The 17194-nt window shown below is 41.4% G+C and overlaps 1 protein-coding gene across 6 annotated transcripts in view; it reads right to left on the reverse strand.

Annotated features, from left to right (window-relative positions):
* Positions 1–557: 557 nt before the first annotated feature.
* Positions 558–17194, reverse strand: part of LOC143017867 (putative methyltransferase-like protein 25) — a 34636-nt gene continuing 17999 nt past the window's right edge. For 4 of the 6 annotated variants that reach the window (XM_076172862.1, XM_076172863.1, XM_076172867.1 and 1 more), the window contains 2 exons: positions 2826–2972; positions 558–2228 (listed from right to left, as the gene is read on the reverse strand). In XM_076172862.1, the coding sequence (XP_076028977.1) occupies positions 2142–2228; positions 2826–2972 (234 nt within the window). In that variant the 3' untranslated portion in view covers positions 558–2141. Of the gene's footprint in view, positions 2229–2825; positions 3222–17194 lie in introns of those variants that run through there. The other 2 variants (XR_012965717.1, XM_076172864.1) reach the window with 2 other exon arrangements.

The raw sequence follows: 17194 nt of genomic DNA on the forward strand, positions 1-17194 counted from the left end.
CAGGAGGTGGCAAGATGAGAGGGAGGGAGGAGGGTGCAGGGGAATGGAATATATAGGAAATGGAATGGGTGGGAGTGGTTTCTATGCCTTTTTCTTTTTGGCTACATGTAGGGGGGAAAAAGCCTTTGGTATATGTATGTATGTATCTATTCTAACTGTTGTCTTGAGTTTTATAAAGTGGAAAACCTACAGGCTTACAGTGGCAGCAGTCTTCTGACCCTCCTACAGATCTATGGGAAGAAACTTGGGACTGTTGTCTTTGTTGTATTAGGGTAAGACTGTATCTCTGTCACCCACTGAAAGTGGTGGGGGAGGGAAGTATTCATCAGTTGTTAGCTCTCCATGTGCAAAAATGTTAAGAAATATAGTTGAAATTGATAGAGAGTGATCTTGGGCCCAGTCCAGAGAGTGAGTGTAAGCTCCTCATGGAGTTGATGAGTTTTGAAAAAGGGCAGCTTTGCTGTCCATCTTGCAAGACTGCCACATGCAGGTACCCATCATTGATCCTTCTTTCTGATGTTGATATAATAAATGAAAAGGGAATTTAAGCACATTGGTGAAAAATTAAACAATTTTATTTTATGTAAAAATTTGAGACATCACATACCCTGCACAAACAATAATATTTGATACCAGAGGTGGGCACCATTAACCAAAAAGTTAACTTTGTTAATTCTTAATCCATTAACCAAAAAGTTATTTCATTAATCATTACTCCATTAATTTAAAAAGAATGTAGCTGGAGTTACCATTCATCTGTCACTCCACTGGTAGTAGCCATGATACTAAAAGACTCTCCAATGGTTTCCTGGCATGCTTTCTTGGGAGATGAGGGTGAAAATTAGCTCAACAAAGTGCAGCTACTTGAATCTAAGGCAGCCTTTGCCTAGCTTCCCCACAAAAAGAACCTGCCTTCACCCCCTCCTCAAACTGTACAAACTTGGCGGTGTGGGTTCTCTTCATGTGCTATTTGAGATTGTTCAGACTTGACATGTGCCTCTTAATAAGAACAGACTTAGGCAGACAAATCTTGTAGCTGAAAATCAATTTCCTTTCCTTGAGAAAGAAGAAAGAAGTCCTCCAATTGGGTTTCGCAATAAGACATGTTTTACAAAGCTTAGTAATATGCAAAAACAGCTGAAATTGAGATATTGCTGGAATAGAAAATAGAAAATAAAAGCCATACTGATGGTAAACCTTGATTTTCTGGTTTGAATTTTATGTGTATAAAGATCTACAATGAATATCAGTTGGAATTATTGTGTTTCCTAATAGTGACCATTGCCCAACTCTTACCTTAACAGGTGGAATCAGACTAATTGCATTTCTTTGTTTTAAATTTAAATATGTGTTACTAGAGTAACAACATAAATCAGATACAAAAAAAAAAAAATGGTTTCTGTAATAAAAAAAAAAAAAAAAAAAAAAAAAAAAAAAAAAAAAATTGTTTCTTTAAAAAAAAAAAAAAAAAAAAAAAAAAACACGAGCAGGGCACAAACTCAGTATCAGTTGAAAAAAAGACATAAAAACAAAATCACTACTGAGTGATAGACCCCAAGGCTAGAGATGGTGAAGGACTTTTTTTTTTCTTCTTCTTCTTTTGCTCTGAAGTTTTTGGATGAGGAAAGGGGGCATATATGTGCACAAATGCAAACTGCAATAAAATAAGCATTTGGGCAAAACTCACACCTTCCCCTATTAACATAGCTACCATATGTCAGGCCTAATAAGGTGAGCTTATGTCAGTGAAAAGGAAATGTGTCATGTGCTCCAACAGATATATATTTATACTCTTTTTGTTTATTAATTTTCTGTGACTTATTCATTGAAGCACAGAAAATCTGTACTAAAAATCTGAAAATAAGGGAAAGTTTATGTATTAAGTTAATGGACTATTAACAGAAGTTACCAATTCAATAGAAGTTAATTAGTTCATTAATGATTTTCAAAGTTAACTTAAAAGTTAACCTGTTAATAAAAATTCAACTTTGTTAATTAATGATTAATGGATTAACAGACTGGTGCCCAGTTCTGTTTGATACTACCTACTTTAGGGTATTCCCATTTCTAGAGCAGATATTCAATATTTTACACTTGTTAGTAGCTTTATTCTTAACTGTTTAGTCTATTACTACAGTTATTCAGCCCCTAAAGGCAAAGACTGCATGACATCGAGGTGAAGTGACTGGATTAAAGAGCCGCACCAAATATGCAGCCTCTACACTTGTCTGGAAATGGATGAAATGTGATTAAGTTCCATATAAGTAATTCTGTCAAGAGTATATGACAAGAAGCTATACAACTTTTCACTCCCAATAACACAGAAAAATTACTAACTATCTTAAAGAATTAACATGCAGAGGAACTAATTGACAAGATTTCACTATCTATATACCAAATGGCTTCTTCCCCTTATAAAAGAGGTAGCCAGCCAAGGCATGTTCCCACTCTCCACCCATCCTACATACATTTGTTTCCATTCTAAAAATCTCTTAGCTCCTTGTGGATGAAGAACTATCCCTGCATCTTGCTCACTGCCTGGGTCAGAAGCAATGCAGTAAGACACACAATCTCCACAGCTGGGCCCAACAGCCAAAGCTTTACCACTACCAATTTATTACACAGCAATTCTCCCTCCTCATCTACTCATGATTAGAATCCATCTTCCTTCCTAATTAGTAAAATATTCATTTGGAATGTAGGCCCACTCACATTCTCACACATCTATTTTCAAGATTATGATCTTCACTGTCTACATATTTCCAATATTCATCTCAATTCCTTATAATAGATAAAATATATATTTTGAATGGAAGACCACTCACCTGCTCACACAAGAAGACAAGCCTATCCAGGAGAATAAGGCCCTCAATAATTGGTGCAAGACTTGAACGAAGGTAAAAGAACCTACACATATGGTCTTCTTTTTCCATGTACTTTGAGTGAAGTGCTTGAATATCTTCTGAGGAGTACTTTAATGTGAAAAAAAAATTGTAAGAGACACTGCAGTATAATTGTACAGTTAAATTCAAAATACATATATCATGAATCACTCATTTTCTATCCATCTCCAGTTATTACATATACCAAGGGCATTTTCCTGTGGTGGGGGAAAAGAATACTGCCACCAAAGTCTTCCACTTGGATCGTAAGAGGCGAGAAGAAAGGGACGGGGATTAGGACTAGGCATCCTTCTCCTTGTAGCCTCACAGGGGACATTCCTAAACAAAAAAAGAGAAGGCATAAGAGGGTCTGGGAGTTTTCGGAACAGCACCCTAAGGTTTGGGTCTTTTAATGTGCGTGGATGTAGTACAGATGAGAGTAAAAGGAAGTTGAAAGGAAAGGATGAGTGTAAGTTTGGGAGTGTAAGTGGGAGGTTATCAGGAGTGAAGAGAGGGTGAGGGAGGGAAGGGGTGGCTATTCTAGTAAGTGAAGAGATAGGTAAACGGGTAGTGGAGTGGAAGGAGGTTTCCTCAAGGATAATGTGGATGAAGGTGAAACTGGGAAAGGAGATGTCGGTCTTTGTAAGTGCATATGGGCCTGGCAGTGAGAAGAGTGTAGAAGAAAGGGAGGCCTTTTGGATAGATTTAAATGAGTGCATAGAGGATTTAGGAAGAAATGTCACTGTAATAGTACTGGGAGACCTTAATGCTAGGGTAGGAAATGGTCCAATCGATGGAGTGGTTGGGAAATGTGGAGTTCCAGGAAAGAATCGTAGTGGAGATTTGATGGTGGAAATGTGTCTAGAGAGAGAGTTGATGATAGCAAATACAGTATTTCAGAAGAAAGTCAAGCATAAGTACACATGGGAGAGGGTGGTGGATGGAAGGGTGGTAGAAAGAGCATTGATGGATTATGTAGTGGTAAATAGGATTAGGATAGGAAGAGTTAAGGATGTACATGTGCTAAGGGGAGAGGGTGGGGGAATATCAGATAAATTTTTGGTGGAAGGTAAGTTGAGAGTGGAGGATAGATGGAGAAAGAGGAAAGGGACAAAAGGTAGGGAGGTTCTTAGAGTGAACTCTTTGAATGAAAAGGGAAAGGAGAAGGAGTACGAAAAGAAGCTGAAGGAGGAGTGGGAGGGAGTAAAGGATAGAGTGGAGCTGGGTGTGGAGGAGGAATGGAGATGGTTCAAGGAGGGAGTCATAAAGTGTGCAAGGATGGTGTGTGGAACAAGAAGGACAGGGGGAAATAGAAGGAAGGGTAGTGAGTGGTGGGATGAGGAAACAAAGAAGGTTGTAGGAGAGAAGAAGCGAGCTTTCACAGATTGGTTACAAAATAGGACGAGGGAGTCATATGAGAGGTACAAAGAAAAGAAAAGTAAAGCAAAAGGTAAAGGAGGCAAAGAGGAGAGCAGATGTGAAATGGGGTAAGAGTATGACAGAAAATTTTGAAAGTAATAAAAAGATGTTTTGGAAAGAAATTAAGAGAGGAAGAGGAGGCGAATCAAGTAGAGAAGAAAAGGTAAAAGGTGCAGATGGAGAGATGATAATGGAAGAGAAGCAGTAAGGGGAAGATGGGCAGAATATTTTAGGGAGTTGCTAAATGTGAAGGAGGATAGGGAGGGAAAGATAGCTGCAGTGGGAAATGGTAAGAAAATGAGAGTGATGAGTGAGGAGAATGGAGAACAAATAAGGAAGGATGAGGTGAAGACAGTTGTTAAGATGATGAAAGCAGGTAAGGCACCTGGTCTGGATGGATGCCATGCAGAATGTCTGAAAAAGGGAGGTACAGTGATGGTGGACTGGCTGGTGAGGTTATTTAATGTTTGCTGGAGAGAGGGTAGAGTGCCGGAGGACTGGAGGAGTGCCTGTATAGTTCCTCTTTACATGTGAAAAGGGGATAAGTGTGAATGTAGTAGTTTCAAAGGGATTAGCTTGTTAAGTGTAGTTGGGAAGGCTTATGGGAGGATCTTGATTGAGAGGATTAGGAGAGGAACAGAAGGAGTAATTGATGAGGAACAGTGTGGATTTAGGACAGGTAGAGGTTGTGTAGATCAGATCTTTTGTGAGAAAGCTATAGGAAAGGGGAAGGAAGTTTTTTGGGCTTTTATGGATCTGGAAAAGGCTTATGATAGGGTAGACAGAAAGGCACTGTGGGAGGTTATGCAGATATACGGGATAGGAGGAAAGCTTCTGGGAGCTGTCAAGAGTTTTTATGAGAGTAGTAGAGCTTGTGTCAGGATTAGAAATGGAGAGAGTGAGTGGTTTGAGGTAAAGGTGGGACTTCGTCAAGGATGCGTTATGTTGCCCTGGCTGTTCAACTTATACATGGATGGGGTGGTGCGAGAGGTAAATGCAAGGGTAGTGGGCAAGGGATTGGAGATGGTTGAAGAAAATGGAGAAAAGTGGGAGGTGAGCCAGCTGTTGTTTGCGGACGACACTGCGCCTGTGGGAGGATTGGAGGAGGGATTGAGGAAGTTGGTGGCAGAGTTTGGGAGAGTATGTGATAGAAGAAAGCTAAAGATAAATGTGGGTAAAAGTAAGGTGATGAGATGTACAAGGGGTGAAAGTGGCAGTAGACTGGAAGTGAGCATTAAGGGAGAGCGACTGGAGGAAGTGGATAGTTTTAGATACTTGGGTGCAAAGGTGGAGTGAAGGTGGAGGTAGAATGTAGATTGAGAGAAGCGAGTAAATGCCTTGGTGGATTAAAGAGTGTAATGAGGAATAGACATTTGGAATGGATGCTAAGAGGAGACTGTATGAAGGAGTGATTGTGCCAACAGCACTGTATGGGGCAGAAACATGGAACATAAGAGAAGAAGAGAGAAGGAGTTTGAATGTGTTTGAGATGAGGTGTCTGAGAAGTATGATGGGGGTTACTAGGCTAGATAGAGTGAGAAATGAGGAGGTGAGGAGGAGAACAGGGGTGGAAAAGGAGCTGGGAGATAGGGTTGATGAAAGAGTATTAGGATGGTTTGGACACATGGAAAGAATGAGTGAAGAAAGACTAGTAAAAGAGGTATGGAAGGCAGATGTGGAGGGAGTGAAGATGAGGGGACGTCCTAGGATGAGGTGGATGGATGGGGTGAAGGGGGCTTTGGGGAAGAGGGGAATGTCTGTTGAGGAAGGACTGGAGAGGACAGAAGACAGGGGTGAATGGAGAATGGTTGTATATGGATGATGTTGTGATTGCATGAGGTGGGATGGGGGGTGAGGTAGTATGTGTGAGCAAAATTTGACGCAGCCCGAAGGGATTTCTCCCCGTCCTCTCCTTTTATGAAATGGGGGGACGGAGAGGGGGGGGGTCGTCGATTTAATGAAGCGGCCTTGCTTTGGATGTGCTGTGTCTTGCGACACTGCTTCTAACCCAGGGCAGTGGACAAGGTGCAGGGATGACCCGTCATCCAGGAGGTGCTCAGATGGGAAGGAGGGTGGAGGGGTGTGGAGTGTATTCAGGGATGGAATGGGTGGAAATGATTTTATGCCTTTCCCTTTTTGGCTACCTCCTTTGTAAGGGGGAAAAAGCCTTGGTATATGTATGTATGTATTTTCCCCCCTACAAAGGAGATAGCCAAAGTCTGAAACATAAATCCACTCCCATCCCCATACACTCCACTCCCATTTACCACCTCTCCCTCCCTCCTTCAAAGGATTACAAAGGGGGAGCATGCCAACAAGAGACCTTTTGGTCCATGTCTAGGTCGGATGCGGAAAAAATCATAATAATAATAAAATAATAAATAAAAACTATAATAATGTAAATAACAAATAAAATACATGAATAAATGCATAGGTATAGATAAATAATAAGCAAACAGGTAAATAGTAAATAATAATAAATAAACATATAACTAATAATAAATGAAAATCAGACAGACAAATGATAACAAAACAAAAACAAATAATATAAGATAAATTATAATCATTACAGCATCTTGCTTAGGTGTTTATCTAAATGATTCTTAAAGCTTCGAACTGAACTACATTGCACTACCTGTGCAGGAAGTTTATTCCATTCATTAACTACACGGTTGGCAAAGTTGTTTCTACCTACTTCCAAATTGAATCTATTTCCGGACAGTTTGAGACCATTGTTTCTTGTCTGATTCTCATTCAATGTGAAAATTTTGTCACTTTTGATGTTGTCAATTCCCTCTAGAATTTTAAAGACCTGTGTCAAGTCACCTCTGAGTCTACGCTTTTTTAGGGAAAACAGATTCATATGCTTTGGTCGATTTTCGTATGATTTATTTTTGATATTTGGAATCAGTTTTGTGGCTCGCCGTTGTACTTTTTCCAGTGTGTCAATGTCTTTAATGAGATTTGGTGACCATATGGAAACAGCATATTCCAAATGTGGACGAACTAACGATTTATATAGCTTGTTAATGAGTGATGGACTTTCGAAATCAAAAGATCACGCAATCAGTCCTAGAATCTTATTTGCTTTCTCAGAGGCTGAAATACACTGCTTGGATGATTTGAGGTCATTACTGATAATTATGCCGAGATCTTTTTCACTATCCACTTTTGTTAACGAATTTCCAAATAACTTGTAATCGTACTTACCTCTTTCCTTTCCTTCTTTCTCCAATCATTACATACATACATATACCAAAGGCTTTTTCCCCCTTACAGGGGAGTTAGCCAAAAATCAAAGGCATAAAAACCATTCCCACCCATTCCATCCCCAATACACTCCACTCCCCTCCACCCTCTACCCTCCATCTTATCTTGGCACTGTCTGGGGTATTGGCTGCATGTTGTTGTTGCAAAGTAGCATGCAGTTGGTACTTTAGGGTCTCTATGGGGTGCCCCTGTGGACCAGAGCCACACATCATTTTGTCTGTGATAGAGGAGGACTCTGCACACAGAGAAATGATGAAACGTTTATTATACTGCTACTGTCCCTCTGTTATGCTGTTCCCTAACCCCTTGTTGCTGTCCTGTACTATTTCTCTGACTTTCATTTCCTTGTTTTGCCTAACCTGTGGTGGGGGGAAAAATTGCTGCCACCAAGTATTCCCCACTTGGATTGTAAGAGGTGAGAAAAACAGGACGGGGATTGGGACCAGGCATCCTTCTCCCTGTAGCCCCACAGGGGACATTCCTAAAAAAGGTAAAGGCATAGGAGGGTCTTGTCACATGTTCTGATGTTCATGTGTTTTCTTTCTTTGTAGTGATGGTCGCAAGTAGTCAACCAGCATGCAGTTTTCACCCCCCTCCCCCTTTTTATCGCCCAGCTGTGGACCTATTCCCTGTGGTGGGGGAAAAGAATACTGCCACCAAAGATTTCCACTTGGATCGTAGGAGGCGAGAAGAAAGGGATGGGGAGTGGGACTAGGCATCCTTCTCCTTGTAGCCCCACAGGGGACATTCCTAAACGAAAAAGTAAAGGCATAAGAGGGTCTGGAAGTTTTCGGAACAGCACCCTAAGGTTTGGGTCTTTTAATGTGCGTGAATGTGGTACAGATGAGAGTAAAAGGGAAGAGATAGGTAGTATGTTTGTGAGAAGAAAGATGGATGTGTTGGCTTTGAGTGAAACTAAGTTGAAAGGGAAGGGTGAGTGTAAGTTTGGGAGTGTAAGTGGGAGGTTATCAGGAGTGAAGAGAGGGCGAGGGAGGGAAGGGGTGGCTATTCTAGTAAGTGAAGAGATAGGTAAATGTGTAGTGGAGTGGAAGGAGGTTTCCTCAAGGATAATGTGGATGAAGGTGAAACTGGGAAAGGAGATGTGGGTCTTTGTAAGTGCATATGGGCCTGGCAGTGAGAAGAGTGTAGAAGAAAGGGAGGCCTTTTTGATAGAGGATTTAGGGAGAAATGTCAATGTAATAGTACTGGGAGACCTAAATGTTAGGGTAGGAAATGGTCCTATTGATGGAGTGGTTGGGAAATGTGGAGTTCCAGGAAAGAATTGTAGTGGAGAGTTGATGATGGAAATGTGTCTAGAGAGTTGATGATAGCAAATACAGTGTTTTGGAAGAAAGTCAAGTACAAGTACACATGGGAGAGGGTGGTGGATGGAAGGGTGGTAGATAGAGCGTTGATGGATTATGTAGTGGTAAATAGGACTATGATAGGAAGAGTTAAGAATGTACACGTGCTAAGGGGAGAGGGTGGGGGAATATCAGATCATTTTTTGGTGGAAGGTAAGTTGAGAGTGGAGGATAGATGGAGAAAGAGGAAAGGGACAAAAGGTAGGGAGGTGCTTAGAGTGAACTCTTTAAATGAAAAGGAAAAGGAGAAGGAGTACAAGAAGAAGCTGAAGGAGGAGTGGGAGGGAGTGAAGGATAGAGTAGAGCTAGGTGTGGAGGAGGAATGGGGATGGTTCAAGGAGGGAGTCACAAAGTGTGCAAGGATAGTGTGTGGAACAAGAAGGACAGGAGGAAATAGAAGGAAGGGTAGTGAGTGGTGGGATGAGGAAACAAAGAAGGTTGTAGGAGAGAAGAAGCGAGCTTTCACAGATTGGTTACAAAATAGGACGAGGGAGTCATATGAGAGGTACAAAGAAAAGAAAAGAGAAGTAAAGCAAAAGGTAAAGGAGGCAAAGAGGAGAGCAGATGTGAAGTGGGGTAAGAGTATGACAGAAAATTTTGAAAGTAATAAAAAGATGTTTTGGAAAGAAATTAAGAGAGGAAGAGGAGGCGAATCAAGTAGAGAAGAAAAGGTAAAAGGTGCAGATGGAGAGATGATAATGGAAGAGAAGCAGTAAGGGGAAGATGGGCAGAATATTTTAGGGAGTTGCTAAATGTGAAGGAGGATAGGGAGGGAAAGGTAGTTGCAGTGGGAAATGCTAAGAAAATAAGAGTGATGAGTGAGGAAAATGGAGGAGAAATAAGGAAGAATGAAGTGAAGGCAGTTGTTAAGGTGATGAAAGCAGGTAAGGCACCTGGTCTGGATGGATGCCATGCAGAATGTCTAAAGAAAGGAGGTACAGTGATGGTGGACTGGCTGGTGAGGTTATTTAATGTTTGCTGGAGAGAGGGTAGAGTGCTGGAGGACTGGAGGAGTGCCTGTATAGTTCCACTTTACAAGGGAAAAGGGGAGAAGTGTGAATGTAGTAGTTTCAGAGGGATTAGCTTGTTAAGTGTAGTTGGGAAGGCTTATGGGAGGATCTTGATTGAGAGGAATAGGAGAGGAACAGAGGGAGTAATTGGTGAGGAACAGTGTGGATTTAGGACGGATAGAGGTTGTGTAGATCAGATCTTTGTGGTAAGACAAATATGTGAGAAAGCTATAGGAAAGGGGTAGGATGTTTTTTGGACTTTTATGGATCTGGAAAAGGCTTACGATAGGGTAGACAGAAAGGCACTGTGGGAGGTTATGCAAATATATGGGATAGGAGGAAAGTTCTAGGAGCTGTCAAGAGTTTTTATGAGAGTAGTAGAGCTTGTGTCAGGATTAGAAATGGAGAGAGTGAGTGGTTTGAGGTAAAGGTGGGACTTCGTCAAGGATGCGTTATGTTGCCCTGGCTGTTCAACTTATACATGGATGGGGTAGTGCGAGAGGTAAATGCAAGGGTAGTGGGTCAGGTGATTGGAGATGGTTAAAGAAAATGGAGAAAAGTGGGAGGTGAGTCACCTGTTGTTTGCTGACGACACTGCGCTTGTGGCAGGATCGCAGGAGGGATTGAGGAAGTTGGTGACAGGGTTTGGGAGAGTATGTGATAGAAGAAAGCTAAAGATAAATGTGGGTAAAAGTAAGGTGATAAGATGTACAAGGGGTGAAAGTGGCAGTAGACTAGTGAGCATTAAGGGAGGGCGACTGGAGGAAGTGGATAGTTTTAGATACTTGGGTGCAAATGTGGCAGGAAAAGGTGGAATGAAGGTGGAGGTAGAATGTAGATTGAGAGAAGCGAGTAAATGCCTTGGTGGATTGAAGAGTGTAATGAGGAATAGACATTTGGGAATGGATGCTAAGAGGAGACTGTATGAAGGAGTGATTGTGCCAACAGCACTGTATGGGGCAGAAACATGGAACATAAGAGAGGAAGAGAGAAGGAGTTTGAATGTGTTTGAGATGAGGTGTCTGAGAAGTATGATGGGGGTTACTAGGCTAGATAGAGTGAGAAATGAGGAGGTGAGGAGAAGAACGGGGGTGGAAAGGGAGTTGGGAGATAGGGTTGATGAAAGAGTATTAGGATGGTTTGGACACATGGAAAGAATGAGTGAAGACTAGTAAAAGAGGTATGGAAGGCAGATGTGGAGGAAGTGAACATGAGGGGACATCCTAGGATGAGGTGGATGGATGGGGTGTTGGGGGCTTTGGGGAAGAGGGGAATGTCTGTTGAGGAAGGATGGGAGAGGACAGAAGACAGGGGTGAATGGAGAATGGTTGTATATGGATGATGTTGTGATGCATGAGGTGGAATGGGCGGGGGGATGGAGGGTGAGGTAGTATGTGTGAGCAAAATTTGACGCAGCCCGAAGGGATTTCTCCCCGTTTTCTTTTATGCATGGGGGGACAGAGAGGGGGTGTCGCCGATTTAATGAAGCGGCCTTGCTTTGGATGTGCTGTGTCTGGCGACACTGCTTCTGACCCAGGGCAGTGGACAAGGTGCAGGGATGACCCGTCATCCAGGAGGTGCTAAGATAATAGGGAGGGTGGAGGGGTGTGGAGTGTTTTCAGGGATGGAATGGGTGGGAATGATTTTATGCCTTTTCCTTTTTGGCTACCTCCCTTGTAAGGAGGAAAAAGCCTTGGTATATGTATGTAGCTGTGGACCAAGTTTGACACACCCAGTTTGTCAACAATGGTCAAACCAGCGGCATCTATTAGTAATCCCTTGCCCTCAGGTCAAGTAGCTGAGAGCATTGGGCAATGGGGCACATCTTGCCAAATTGTTTTTGAGTATGTTTTCTTTCTTTTTGTCTATGTACTTTTTTTTCTGCTTAGTTATGGATGGAATGTAGGCAGCATTCCATCAACTTTTGTGTATCTCTGTACCATATGATGGTAAGCAAGCCATACTCACAATCGTTGTAACTTTTATATAATTGATTGTCTTTGTATGGCAACAGTTCTCAATTGCCGGCCGACTGGCTGGACATGTAGGTGCGCATGTCAAATTGCCACTTTTTTTTTTTTTTTTTTGTAACCCTTTCTACTGTAATTTTGTGTTAGTATTAAGGTTTTTATTATTATAAATTCTTGTGGGTTTTAAGGTCATGTAGTGGGTTAGGCTTATATGCCATTTCCAAGTGGGATAGGGAAAACTCCCTATTTGTCCTTTTAGCCTTATTGACATTCGGTGACCACACCTCAGGTCAATTGTCGACCCTTTAAATAGGGAAGGTCAACCTTTCTCAGTGCTCTTTCTTCTTCTTTTCAATGAGTTGAGACCGGCCGTTTAGGTTTCCATTTCAGGGAGATGTCCCCCCTCACCTAAGGTATGTAAGGCACCTAGGTTTTTAAAACATAAGTGTTTTTTTGTAGGAAGTACATCCTAAGTTTGGGTGCGAGGGTTAGGATCCCCTTTTTTAAATTAAAATTTGAATCTGGTGTGTTGAGTTGGGCTTTTTGGCAGATTTCTTCCCTAGTCCCGTGGTTTTATTCCTTTGGGAGTTTTTTTTTTTTTTTTTTTTTTTTTTTATTGACATGTCAATTAGGCTTTTGTCTTTTCTTCTTTCTCATGGGTGACCTTTTTCTGCTATTCCCGTGGTTTTTAACCTTTGGGGAATAGGTCTTAGTCCTCTGGTTTCCAGTGCCTTTTGGGATAGATTTTGAGTTGGCGTATCTATTAGACTATCATCAATCTCTGTATTCTCCACCCTTTTTAATTTCCCATTACTTACGTGTATCATTACGGGGTTTTTACTAGTTGATAGGTCACCTTTTTGGGTTTATGAATTAAGAGTGTCAATCTGGCTTTTTCCTTTTCTTTCCCGTGCGTGATCTTTTAAATTACCTTTTGTTTTTACACAAGTGTTATTTTCACAAAAAAAATTTTTTTTTGTTAATCTTTAATCTTTTTCTGTTGTCTCACGTGAATTTTGTCTTATTTAAGTGTATAAAAAGTACATGTCTGTGATCAAATGTAATAGGGTTGTTTTGTAAATAAAAGTTTAAAACACACTCTCTTTTCCGAACCTGGATTGGATTGGCTATGGGATTGGGATAAAATAAAAACTTAAATTTCAAATCATAAAAACATCTTCCCTCCCCCTTTCTGTCACCATCCGTTACAGTCTCCAATTATTACTTAGGAAAATCTATAATGACCTGCCTAGCTAATGGATGTGAAAGATATATATATATATATATATATATATATATATATATATATATATATATATATATATATATATATATATATAATATATATATATATATTCATCCTACATGCTATTTCCTCTCATCATTGCTCCTCATGGATGACAGGTCATCCCTGTATCCGTTCCATTCTGCTGCCCTGGGTCAGAAGCAATGTAGCAATGTAGCAAAACATCCACAGCAAGGTCACTTCATTTCATTGGCAAAATCCCCCCACCCCATCCCCTACTCTCAATCCCCTTATGCAGAACATGAGAAGACAGGGATAAATCACTTCGGACTGCATCAAAATACCATTAACACATAACCACTCCCTATCCCCCATCCCCCACACCCCTCATTTCACCATATCACAGTGTCATCCGCACAGCCATTCTCCACTCACCCCTATCTCCTACCTTCTTTTTTCCATGCTCAACAGACATTCCTCTCTTGCTCAACATCCCTTTCACCCCATTCTTGGTTGTTCCCTCAAGTTCACTCCCTTCACCTCTGCCTTCCACACCTCTTTTACTATTCTTTCTTCATTAATTTTTTCTGTGTATCTAAGCCATCCCAATACTCTTTCACTGACCCTATCTCATTTTCCACCTCAGCTATCCTCCTCACCTCCTCATTTCTCACTCTATCCAACCTGGTAACCCCTACCATACTTCTCAGACATTTGATCTCAAACACATTTAACCTTTTCCTCTCTCCCACTCTAAGTTCCAGATCTCTGTCCTATACAAATCTGTCAGCACAATCACCTGTTCATATAATATCCTCGCATCCATTCCCAGATGCTTATTTCTCGTGACACATTTTAATCCCCAAAGGCATTTACCTGTACTTGTTTCTCTCAGTCTACATTTCACCTCCACCTCCACTCCTCCCTTTCCTGCCACATGCAACCCCAAGTACCTAAAACTATCCACTTCCTCCAGACTCTCTCCTTTAAGACTTCTTCCAACTCACTGCCATCTTCTCCACTTGTATATCTCATCACCCTACTTTTACCCACATTTACATTCAACTTTATCCTATTGCATACCTTTCTAAACTCCATCACTAACTGTCTTAATCCTCCCTCTGACTCTGCCACAAGTGCAGTGTTGTCAGCAAAAAAAGACTGGCTCACCTTCTACTTTTCTCCATTTTCTTTAACCATCTCCAGTCTCCTGCCCATTACCCTCACATTCACCTCACATACCACCCCATCCATGTACTCATTATACAGCTATGGCTACATGACACATCCCAAATACAGCCCCATCTCCACCTCGAGCCACTCATTCTCTCCATTTCCAATTCTAACACATGCTCTACAACTTTCAAAAACACTTGACTGCCCTTAGCAGCTTTCCCCCAGTCTGCAAAACCTCCCACAGTGCCTTTCTGTCTACCCTGTCATAAGCCTTTTCCAAATCCATAAAAGGGAGGTTTTGTGGATATACGGGATAGGAGGAAAGCTTCTCGGAGCTGTCAAGAGTTTTTATGAGAGTAGTATAGCATGTGTCAGAATTAGAAATGGAGAGAGTGAGTGGTTCAAGGTAAAGGTGGGACTTCATCAGGGATGTGTTATGTCACCCTGGCTGTTCAACTTATACATGGATGGGATGGTGTGAGAGATAAGCAAGGGTGGTGGGTCAGGGATTGGAAATGTTTAAAGAAAATGGAGAAAAGTGGGAGGTGAGCCAGCTGTTGTTTGCGGACGACACTGCGCTTGTAGCAGGATCAGAGGAGGGATTGAGGAAGTTGGTGACAGAGTTTGGGAGAGTGTGTGATAGAAGAAAATTGAAGATAAATGTGGGTAAAAGTAAGGTGATGAGATGTACAAGGGGTGAAAGTGGCAGCAGACTGGAAGTGAGCATTAAGGGAGAGTGACTGGAGGAAGTGGATAGTTTTAGATACTTGGGTGCAAATGTGGCAGGAAAGGGTGGAGTGGAGGTGGAGGTAGAATGTAGATTGAGAGAAGTGAGTAAATGCCTTGGTGGATTAAAAAGTGTAATGAGAAATAGACATTTGGGAATGGATGCTAAGAGGAGACTGTATGAAGGAGTGATGGTGCCAACAGCACTGTATGAGGCAGAAACATGGAACATAAGAGAGGAAGAGAGAAGGAGATTGAATGTGTTTGAGATAAGGTGTCTGAGAAGTATGATGGGGGTTACTAGGCTAGATAGAGTGAGAAATGAGGAGGTAAGGAGGAGAACAGGGGTGGTGAGGGAATTGGGAGATAGGGTTGATGAAAGGGTATTAGGATGGTTTGGACACATGGAAATAATGAGTGAAGAAAGACTAGTAAAAGAGGTATGGAAGGTAGATGTGGAGGAAGTGAACATTAGGGGGCATCCTAGGATGAGATGGATGGATGGGGTGAAGGGGGCTTTGGGGAAGAGGGGAATGTCTGTTGAGGAAGGATGGGAGAGGACAGAAGACAGGGGTGAATGGAGAATGGTTGTATATGGATGATGCTGTATTACATGAGGTGGAATGGGTGGGGGGGATGGGGGGTGAGGTAGCATGTGTGAGAAAAATTTGACGCAGCCCGAAGGGATTTCTCCCCGTCTTCTCCTTTTCTGCATGGGGGGACGGAGAGGGGGTGTCGCCGATTTAATGAAGCGGCCTTGCTGTGGATGTGCTGTGTCTTGCGACACTGCCTCTGACCCAGGGCAGTGGACAGGGTGCAGGGATGACCCATCATCTAGGAGGTGCTATGATAAGAGGGAGGGTGGACAGTGGAGGGGGGTGGAGTGTATTTAGGGATGGAATGGGTGGGAATGGTTTTATGCCTTTTTCTTTTTGGCTACCTCCCTTGTAATGGGGAAAAAGCCTTGGTATATGTATGTATGTATGTATAAAAGGGAGGAGTGGGGGTGAAGGTGGAACGTAGATTGAGAGAAGCAAGTAAATGCCTTGGGGGATTGAAAAGTGTAATGAGAAATAGACATTTGGGAAAGGATGCTAAGAGGAGACTGTATTCACCTAGTTGTATTTTACAGGATGAGAGCTATGCTCATAGTGACCTACTTTTGTATCTTTCAGCATCAAGTTTGATCTTAAATTCTTGTATAGTTTTTGCACTCACTGTTTTCTCATTCAGTTTGTTCCAGACATCTATCACTCCATGTGGGAAGCTATTCTTTTTCAGATCTCTTCTGTAACTATCCTTTTTAAGTTTATTTTCATCTCTTTAGTAAATAATTTCTATCAAGGACTTCCATTCCTTTCATAATTCTGTAGATGTTTAATAGATCTCCTCTTTCCCTTCTTTGTTCCAGGATTGGTAGTTCCATTTTGGACAATCTTTGTTCATATGTCAGTTTGGAGAGTGTTGGTGCCATCTTTGTCGTTGCTCTTTGAATTCTTTCTAATTTCTTTATGTTCTTTTTAGTACTGGGTGACCATAGTGTTGCAGCATACTCCAATCTTGGTCTTATCAATGTAACTAATACTTTCTTTACCATTTCTTCATCCATGTTGTAAAAGGCCATAAGTTATTCCTAGGTCCCTTTCTGAGTTGACTTTTTTAACTTCCTTTGTACCAATTTTATATTGTCCTCATATTCTATTTTTGCTTTTTCTGAATTCCATTATACTACATTTCTTGATGTTGAAATTCACTTAACACTTCTGACTCCATTTCCAGACTTTGTTCAGGTCTTTTTTGAAGTGATTTACAAGCTTCATCTGTACTTACTCTCTTTAGTAGTTTTGCATCATCTGCAAAGAAGTTCATATAACACTCTACACCTTCATCCATTTCATATATATGGCAAACATTATCAGAGCCAATACAGAACCTTGTGGGACTCCACTTATCATTTCTTCCCAGTTTGAGTTCTTGTCTCTGAGTACCACCTTCATTTTTCTCCCATTCAAAAAATCTTTCATCCATTCCAATAACTTTCCTTGTACTCCATCTATTGTTTCAATTTTTCTTAGTACCGTATTTTTCGGACCATAAGGCGCTTCATACCATAAGGCGCACCCGTAATTTA

Source organism: Oratosquilla oratoria, chromosome 33 (genome assembly GCF_046742065.1).
Source record: "Oratosquilla oratoria isolate Oo_2021 chromosome 33, ASM4674206v1, whole genome shotgun sequence".
In the NCBI taxonomy this organism is placed as follows: Eukaryota; Metazoa; Arthropoda; class Malacostraca; order Stomatopoda; family Squillidae; genus Oratosquilla; species Oratosquilla oratoria.